Source organism: Porites lutea, chromosome 10, assembly GCF_958299795.1.
Source record: "Porites lutea chromosome 10, jaPorLute2.1, whole genome shotgun sequence".
Classification (NCBI taxonomy): Eukaryota; Metazoa; Cnidaria; class Anthozoa; order Scleractinia; family Poritidae; genus Porites; species Porites lutea.
Genome location: NC_133210.1, coordinates 30,372,034 through 30,381,660, shown reverse-complemented (window position 1 = coordinate 30,381,660; position 9,627 = coordinate 30,372,034). Strand labels below are relative to the sequence as shown.

At 38.8% G+C, this 9,627-nt stretch overlaps 1 protein-coding gene across 1 annotated transcript in view; it reads left to right on the top strand.

The window, feature by feature from the left end:
• LOC140949941 (uncharacterized) overlaps nt 1–9,109 on the top strand; it is a 12,602-nt gene extending 3,493 nt beyond the window's left edge. The window contains exons 3-16 of the mRNA XM_073399093.1: nt 1–237; nt 536–659; nt 1,163–1,190; nt 1,379–1,473; nt 2,921–3,130; nt 4,087–4,294; nt 4,682–4,819; nt 5,324–5,593; nt 5,931–6,019; nt 6,542–6,664; nt 7,227–7,330; nt 7,762–7,884; nt 8,011–8,076; nt 8,899–9,109. The exon at nt 1–237 is cut by the window's left edge and continues 648 nt beyond it. Of these exons, the coding sequence (XP_073255194.1) occupies nt 1–237; nt 536–659; nt 1,163–1,190; nt 1,379–1,473; nt 2,921–3,130; nt 4,087–4,294; nt 4,682–4,819; nt 5,324–5,593; nt 5,931–6,019; nt 6,542–6,664; nt 7,227–7,330; nt 7,762–7,884; nt 8,011–8,076; nt 8,899–8,979 (1,896 nt within the window). The 3' untranslated portion in view covers nt 8,980–9,109. The remainder of the gene's footprint in view (nt 238–535; nt 660–1,162; nt 1,191–1,378; nt 1,474–2,920; nt 3,131–4,086; nt 4,295–4,681; nt 4,820–5,323; nt 5,594–5,930; nt 6,020–6,541; nt 6,665–7,226; nt 7,331–7,761; nt 7,885–8,010; nt 8,077–8,898) is intronic.
• Nucleotides 9,110–9,627: the final 518 nt, after the last annotated feature.

Below are 9,627 nucleotides of genomic sequence, written 5' to 3'. Positions count from 1 at the left end.
TCGGCACATAGCCAAGCTGTTGGAATCTCTTCTGTTAGTAACAGCATGCCGCACATGCCGTCACCTGGGACTGGAATGTCCGGTCATTCTCAACAATCAAAGATGGTACCATCCAATGCTGTTAGTGTGACACCAGCCGCCATATTGACCTCAACAGCCAAAATTTATACTCCTGCTCATCATTTGGCTTTTACTGCACCACGACCAGCTCCCATCTCCAGCTCAGAAACTACTATGGTATGAGTTTATTTTTGTTTAAATGTAATGATGTTGATAACAATAATATTGTGATAATTATGATGACTTTGACAATGGCAAAAACCATGGGCAGAAAAAATGAGGCACATTAGAGTTTAAGGTGTCTCAGATTAACACAGTATGGTATTATATTAAATATAGCCTCTCAAATGGTAAACAAATTTAGTTTGAAGAAAATAATGTAGATAAAATAATGTCTCCAAAGTTTTATTTTCAAACCTCCTTTGTGGAAGCAATTTTTTCTTCAGTAATGAGATGATGATAATGTTTTTTCCAGAATCCAGCTGATCACAGTAGGCTCACTAAGCCAAGCGGATCAGCTTCGCCGGCAGCTGTGTCTTCCCATCAGACTAGTTCTATGTCCACAGTGCCACACATGACTGGTCCTGCTCTCAGCTCAGGTAAATTATTTTGTGATCTTTTTTGTGTATTTTAGTAACATAGCATAAGCCGCATTTACATGTTAAATGTGCAAAGACGTGGTGGCTGATCAAGCACTTTAAGTAACACCTCAAACTTCAGGACTATGGGTGTGGGTTTTGCAATGTTTCCTTACAAAAGAAACCTTGCTCTTAAGCAGGTACCAGTGCAGCTTTGTTTTTTCTTAAGGAATCAAAAAAGTTATTTTTCATATTGCTGCTTCACATGAGTAAGTCAACTCACCTGGTCCTAAAAGATGAAAATTCTTCAATGTTAACAGCTACTGAGTCTAGTTTCTTACATGTGTAAAATCATATTCTGTAGAAGTACAGCCGAGTGGGTACACTATTATATTCCTGGGAAAGAAAACAATTTTATTGTTCTTGGCAAAACTTTCATTACTTGCTTCTCTTTAGATTAAAGTGACTGAGAGTTGAAAGGCTGTGTATTTTGTGAGTTTTTTACATCTTTTGTTGCTTTTCAGTTGTGGGAAGTGAAAGCAGAATGGACAGGTAAGTGGAACTGTTTGCTTGTGGTGCATTTAAATGTTTTGCTATTTTATTACATTTTATAAAATAACATTTACCTCTGAATAGTAAAGACAAAGTTTTTCAAAATAATATTCCCCTTTATCACTGAATTGGTTGTTATTTGCTATGTACTGTGTACATTCATTTTGATATCACATTTCATTCTGTAGAGCTCATCAGGCAATACCTCAGTTTCCTTATCATCACCCAGGCATGGCAGGAATGGCTGGAATGGCTGGCTTGTTTTATCAGGATGCATTATCAGGTTAACTATTTCATTGTCCTTATTGCCATGATTTTATGAAAAACGGGGGCTCGAAGTTGCGACTGATACGGTTGCCAATGCGACTAACATTTTCTCCTTGATGACTAAAAATTCTGGTTTAGTCCCCACTTTGGCAACCAGATGTATGTATGATTTAGGTTTAAACTAAAAGAGTAAAGTTAAAATAAACATTTCATCTTATCTTGCTTTGCTTTCGTCATAAAAAATGTGCCAAATGGCATAAACAAAGCCAGTTTACCTCCAAATTTATACCGACTTCTGTCCGCGATATTTTCAAACAATCAAATCTGATAGATTGCACCATACTATGAGCTGCATCATTTACATTATACAAACTGGCAACTAAAATTTTGCATCTGGCGACTGTATTTCTCCAGTTGGTCACCAAAAGGTGACCTGAGGATGTTTTTGAATATTACAAGCCCTGCAAAAGGAAACTTAGGAAATGATGCAGTGGAAATGTCATGTGCTAGAATCTATGCATCACTTCCCTAAATGTAAATCAATCTCTTCTCTCAAATAAACAAGTTCCTTCACATCTGTGCTGGCAAGTGTTCAGATTTGAGTTAGAGTTTTTTCTGTGACTTTTTAAAAGTTTAGTTTTAGCACACACAGATACGTGTATAGCCCGAGAAAATAGCTGATTTTCCCGGTTGTCACCACTGGTACGGCTTCTCCAAGAAATGATGTCTGAGAATGAGCGCAAAAATGCCATACTGATGATGTGTCACTACCAAGATCTAGATGGTGTATCTGATTGGTCATGCCATAAGGAAAATTTGCTTCAACTAATCAAAAGCCCTTTCCAGATCAGGGTTGTAACACATCATCAGTATGGAGTTTTAACCTTGTTCCTCACACATCATTCCTCGGGGTTACCAGTGGTGGCAATACCAAAAGTCAGCTGTATTCTCAGGCCAACACAAATACATTTCATAAGTAGGTTGAGTATTATCATTCACATGAACGTAGTCCTGAATAGAGAGGAGAAGTTGTTACATCACGTTCCCATGGTAGCAAAATTTCTGGATGACACAAACCAATAATTCATTTTAAGAGTAAATTAATTGCACTGTTTCAAACTTACCAGAGTTACCACCAACTGACGTGATACAACTCACTTTGACACTGAAGATTCTACCACACAGGTTGTCGGAACGTCAGTCACTGTCATCAACAACAGTCCTATTCAGGACTTCGTTCACCCAGATGATCATACTCAACCTACTTATGAAATGACTCCTGGGTTCAAACATTTCACAGGTTTTCAAATGTATTCGTGGCCAAATCAAAACCCTTTTTTGAATAGCCTTAGTTTACCTACAGTCACTTTTCCATTACTTCTCTTAAACTTTTTTTCACTGAATGAAGAAGGGAATAAGTTAATTCATTGTGACACCTTAACTTTATGTTGTTGATACCACAGTACACCCAAGCCTAGCACATGCACAGTATCACCAGCAATTTGGGGCAATGCAATCACTTGCTAGATCTCAACAGAGTGTTGCTACATCTGCCGCTGCGGCTGCTGCTGCAGCTCAAGTCGCAGCTGCTGCTGGAGTTAATCCCATGCAAATTATGGAGCATCCTCGGCTTATTTTCCAACCAACTGCCGCTGCTGCTCTTGGGGTTGGAGGTAAGAAGTATTTTTGATACAGTATTATTTTCACTGTCTTAACTGCTTATTACCCCACTCTACAACTTCTCTGGATCTAAAACATGTCCTCCAGACATTATCCGTTACTGTGCCTTGTGGTCCATCTATCCTGTTGGAGTACCAGTATATTCCTCCAATTCAGGAGTCCTTTTGCCATGGAGTAACATTGTTGAATTGACATTCAATCAACTTTGCTAGTTCAATAAATTAAAGATGTTCAACATTTTTGAGATAATAATCCAGGGTCCCTTTGGTGTGGCTGCTTAGACTTTGCAAGAAGCATCTTCCTTGTTATGTTAGCCTATGGTAAAGGAGTTTCAGTTGATTATGTTTAACAAACCTCTGTCAGTGACATCAGAATTTTGAAACTCTCAAATCAAGATTATACCCAAGAAGGAGCAGTCTAAATTACCAATGCACTTTTTTATAGCCTGTGAACAGCCGTCTCCTTCCCTCAGAATATGTTGGCGATTTTTTCTGAGGGGAAGGGATGGCTGTACAACGCTATTTTTTAAGGTTACCAGAATAGGGGTTCTTCTGAACTGTTGATTATTTCAAGGCAAATGACTGGCTAGCTGCTTTTGATGATAAAAACAACAACCTGGTTCATTTACTGCACTTTTCAATTACACATGAACTCTAAAATGTAAAAGCCAGCTTACATCTACATTTTTTGCTGCTGTCAATCATAATTACGATCACAGGCAATGAATCTTGAAACACAGAAACACACAAAACAGATCTAAATTCGCCAATCACAAACCATGACTTTTTAAACTCGTTCAAGGAAACTTCTGTTTCCTAAGAGATGATGATTGACGGCAGCGAAGAACACAAACATTTGTTGGCTTTTCAATTTCAGAATTCACATGTTTTTGGAAAGCACAGTAAGAGGTAGCTGATGTTCTTAGTGATACTGATGATATCTTTTTTAGCTTCAGGAATAGCCAGTCTGACAGGTTCAGAAACACCAGCAACAGCCGGTATCATGGACATAGGTGCTGCAGCAGCTGGCCTCTACAGTGTCCCTATCTTTAATGTTCCACCATCAGCTGGAATGCAGGCTGCAGCACAGCTCTCTGCTCCCAACCCTAATGCGACTTCTCCTCGTCCAAGCATCCTGCGTAAAAGAACTTCAGAAGGGTATGTTGGTATCTTTTCATATAACTCACTGTATTTCTTAGTGTCTTGTTGTCATACCCCAATAGCTTGAGCAAACGAGCACCTCAAGGAAATGCAGAGCTCCAAATAGGAATTTTTTAATTTGTGTGAGGAGCGATGTCTAACTGAGTCCTAAGATTTATATGACAAAATGGAATCAGTAAATCTCAAGCTTTATTTCCTTTACATCTGATTCATGATTCCTGGGTATGTAATGAAGTTGCAATAATAATAATAATTTCATTGTTTAATTGCTCAACACAGATTTAAATTTATCTTCAAATGTAAAATGATATTATAGTTACTGATGAAATAAAAGACGGACAGAATGTTCAACCTTGTTTGAGACTTAAGATTTTTGTCCATTAGGTTGCGCAAACCTCCCAGCCAAGTGCCGTTCAGTGCTGAAATGCTTGTATCAAATCAAAGTGAAGCTGCTGCTAGTCCAAGATCTGACAGCACACTATCAGCTCCACAATCTACACAAAACTCGCCCAAACCTTCCAGGTACGTTACTTGACAGAAAGATCACTCCTGTAGCAGGAGATACCCTGTATATCATTTCACATTTTTTATAAATCTGCAAGGCTAAGGTTAAAAGCTTAGATTTCCTTGGAACCAAATGCTTACATTAGAGCATTTGTTTGATTGGCAATAGTTGCATTTAAAGTTCAGTTGGATAATAATTAGTTCTTGATGAACTTAAGTGAAATGATTGTTTGTAAAAGGAGAAAGAAACTTGTACTTAAGAATACTTCTGCATCTATTATGGACACCTTTATGGCCAACACAATGTGTCCATCTTCAGTGAGATGTCTGTTGTATTCAGTGTCAAGAAGAGAAGGGGTAAAAAAAGACAGGGACTAACTCTGGGTGTCTGTCTTGTACAGGTGTCCATCTTATACAGGTGTCTGTCTTGTACAGGTGTTCATCTTATATAGGTGTCCATTATGAGAGATTTGACTGTATGCCCAAAGTCATTCATTTCAATTTTAAACTTAACGCTTGTAGTGAATCTGGAAGTCAATCTAATGAGCCTGCAGTCACGACAGCAAGTGTCACAACAACAGAGTCACCCGCTGTCACTCAGACTGCACCAGTGTCACCAAACAAAGTCAAGAGGGAGCCATCCAGTGAGGGAGCTCCTACTTCTGCTGCACAAACCACAGCTGATATGAATGGAACCATTACAACTGCTCCTTCCACGCCTTTGTTGGCAAATGTGACTGCGGCAAGTGGTGATGCTGCATCACCGAGAAAGAAACCTAGAAAACAGAATGTGTAAGTGCATAGTTTGTAAATCCTGCTTTCCACATGATCACTGCGATGGTTTAAATCACCGCATAAATGTTGTTTCTACTTAATCGCTGCCTTTGCCATCCTCGTTGCTAAATGTCCCTAAAGTACATTGTAATATAGTTGCTGATTTCTCAGCAAAGGGTTTGCGTTTAGCGTATTTTTCAAGAAAATTGGAAAAACTCCATGCAGTTTACCTTGAAATGCGTATTTTTGAATAGCAGCTAAAAATACAAAGTGTTTAAAATCTTTGTCGCATAAATTTGAAATGGGGCGTTTGTGCAAGAAAAAGCGTATAAAAGCCATTTTTTGTTGATTGCAGTGTTGCGACAGAAGATAAATATGGTAGTAATGTTAACATGGAACCTGACTCGCCAACAGATGAAGAAAAACAGTCAAAACCAGATGAAGGTATTAGTGACTTTCACTATGGTCTGCCTTAATTATAAAACAATTCTTACATATTTTATCACTCTTTCCTATAAGATATCAACATAATATGAAAACTTTATCCGAGGTTTCGATTCTTTTTTATTCTAGTGTTGTATCTTTTACATTAAGATAATAACTTAAAATTAAACTGGACAGCATCCGGTGATGTCGCCACCAATTCATCTCGCCACCAAAGAAATCGCCACCAAAAAGTCGACTCGCAACGATGGTTACAGAAAGTATACGTAGAGAACAGGTAGCGAGTTCGAATCAGTGTATAGCGAACTTGACAAGTAGCGAAACCGTTGATGGCGCGATGTTATCGTTGGTGGCGAGATGAACGTAAAACAACTGGACCAGGGTATTTTTTCTTGTTCTTATAAATTGTTTAACTATCTGAGTAACTGATTTCGCATTTAAAAAGTTGCAAGTGGACTTAAGTGTTACTTGTAAGTGGAGAATTAGCCCGTAAATTTTTGATGGCTCATTTTTCCCTTATAGCTGATGAAGAGTTGAAGTTTATACTGTTAAAGAGACCCAAGATCTCCATTGTCGCTAATTACAAAATCAACACGAAGGCGGCACACAACCACTTTCAGCGATACTCAGATGTCAAAGTCAAAGGTTAGCCCCGTCTTTGTTTCCAGATTTTTACCCATCGCACTTCTCAGTTCGAGAAAATCCTACATTTCAGAGTGTAAAAATTGGAGAAAAACGTAAGGTACTAAAGTACTGCTGAAGAGGTTTCATTTGAATGGTCACACTTTAGGATTTCGTCCACAAATTTAAATGTTAGAACTACAAACTAAATAAATAGTACCTTGTGAAAGTACTGCTGAAGAGGTTTCATTAGAATGTTGACACCACTGGATTTCGTCCAACGTTATAACTACAAGCTTCATATAATGGAGTTTGTTTATCGTTTGCGTTAAGGACGGTTATTGATCGGGACTAAAAGAACCTCAAAGATTTGCCAGACAATTTAAGCTATAATTAAGGCTACTGGAGGACAAATCAGTTGTGACGAGGAAATTGAAAGTGCAGGGTTATGTGATCAACTTGAGCTGTTGAAAAAGAAGAAGGTTTTATAAGGATTTTAGAACTCTGCAGGCTGGATAGTGAAGCTGTGATAACACTGGGCAAAAAGTAAGAGTATGATGTTAAATTTTTAATTTTTCTTTTACAGAAGAGAGAAAACCTTCAATTCAAGAAATCGCCAGTCAAAAGGGAATTGTACAGAGAGCTAATGGCTGGCGAGTTCAGCACATTGCGGGACAAATAGATGAGCTGGTACACACTAACCTAAATCAAAAATCTACTTAGCTTGTCCAGAAATGCAAAAGTTAGAGTGTAAAACACTGTTCAGTAGCTTCAATTTGAACGGTCACACTTAGAACCTCCTTGTACAGCATGATAAACAGTACTACAGGAAAGTACTGCTCAGTAGCTTTCATTTGAATGGTCACACTATAGGATTTCATCCACAGACTCAAAAGTTAGAACCACCTTGTGCAGCATAATAAACAGCACCACAGGAAAGTACTGATCAGTAGCTTTCATTTAAATGGTCATACTTTAGGATTTCATCCACGGACTCAAAAGTTGGAACCACCTTATACAGGATAATAAACAGTATCACTGGAAAGTACTACTCAGTACCTTTGAAATGATTAGTTAGATGTATAAGTCTCCAATATAAATTCCAGATTTTCATTTTTCAGATAACTGCGGAGCAGGAAGTGCTTAAAAAGTTAGGAGACTTGCGAGATAAAATTCCCAAACCAAAACCCGGCCAGAAAACAAAATTTCAGGACGACGTAGTGATGCTCAATGAACTCCTTCAGGTAAGGAGACATTTTCCCCCATTTCCAAAAGGAGTTATCGTAGATTTTCACGTCAGTTTTTGTACAGTGGGATATTTCGTCATGCTGGTGTGTTTTTTACGGCACTAAAATAATAATCTCTTTCAGGGAAATATTCAAAGATCACAACTGGTCGTTGAACAGCTTGGAGATTCGAGAAAGTCTATGGTAAAGGTACGTGAAGCACAGAAGTACAAAACCGTAAAGAAAGGTTCATGAATAAACTGCAGAAAAATCCTTAACAAACAAAAAACAAAGCAATAGAAAAACGAAATTTAAAACTTGTACAGCCTTAAGGGGTCGTGTCCTCGCGGCTGTCTAGTTCTTTAGGATCATTATACGCGTCTGGGAAACTGTCCACCTACCCCTCCCCTAAGCCAACATTAACACTTCTCGCTTAGGGCAAAATGTTGTCTTAGGGGAGGGGTAGGTGGGCAGTTTCCCAGAAACGTATAAATTACACGTAGCGACGAAATTACTGGCAAATTGCAAAAACACAGCTTCATGTCAAACAAATGTTTCCCAAGCATTAAATCAAACGTTACAGACAAAAAAATAAACTTTGAACACCGTTGCAATCCGTTTCAATCTTCTTCAAAGTTTTCCATCCCTGCCTTCTTTTCTTTTTGCTGTGTTATTTATACTTTCTTTCAACGTTTTGAACGGTTTTTCTTAAGTTCGCTCAATTTGATGGCAGTTTCTACAGTTTAGATTTTACTGACTTTCGTCACACAGCCCCATTAAGGGACGGACCATTAGAAAAGTTATGGGGGGGGGGGGGGGTTGGGAATTTTCGAGCCGCAGGAATTTTTTTCGTTATCAAACTTTTTTTTACCCCATAGCATGAATATTTTTTAGGGTTAATTGGCGTGCATGAATTTTTTTAATTTAATTTGTCCTTGCGCGAATATTTTTTTTGTACTCCCCCAACCCCCATAACTTTTATAATGGCCCGTCCCTAAGGAGTAGTCTCTTTTGTTTGTATTTTCTCTACAGGTTTTGGATCACAGACCGCGTGTTATAGAAATCATCCAGAAGCAGATGAACAAACGGAATCCCAAGAAGAAAAGTCAATAGTTCCTTGTAAATAGAGTATTCTGAGTATATTATAATGATATCTAAAGTATGAAGACGCGGCCGCCGGTTATTGTACTATAGCGAGCTTAGAACGGCGACGGGGCCGGGACGTCAAGAAAGCACCAGGTTAACGACCACTCTGCACGTGCATCACTCTTTTTTGTACATTTCTTTGCCGTCCATGCTCGACTAAAGCGTGAAACATTTCAGTGTGACGTTTCAAAGAGGTCGTAAACATTCGATGACAGATTTTTCTTCTCCTATTAAGGGCCTGTTCTCATGGAGGTGAGGTAACCCTCTTAGGTAGGGTAACCCGTCTGTTCATACTATATGTAAGTCAATAAAGTGGCAGCTGATAGCTGATGTGGACCACTCTCATTTTAATTTGATTACGGTTACATGGTAGGTGGAGTGACCGGCCCAGGTGGGTTGCCCGGTCTGCCAAACCAGGTAATCCTGTCAGCCGTGGTCAAATTTTGCAAGTAAACGTTTCAGGGTAGGGTCGGATTTGTGTAACATCAAATTCGCTCCAAATTCAACTAACTGCCTATGACGGAGGCTTTGCATCGTTAAAAGTGACAATAGAAAGGCACAGACTGTAAGGTTGCAGAGCCGGAGAGCATTAACCACCAAAACACGTTCTCTGCC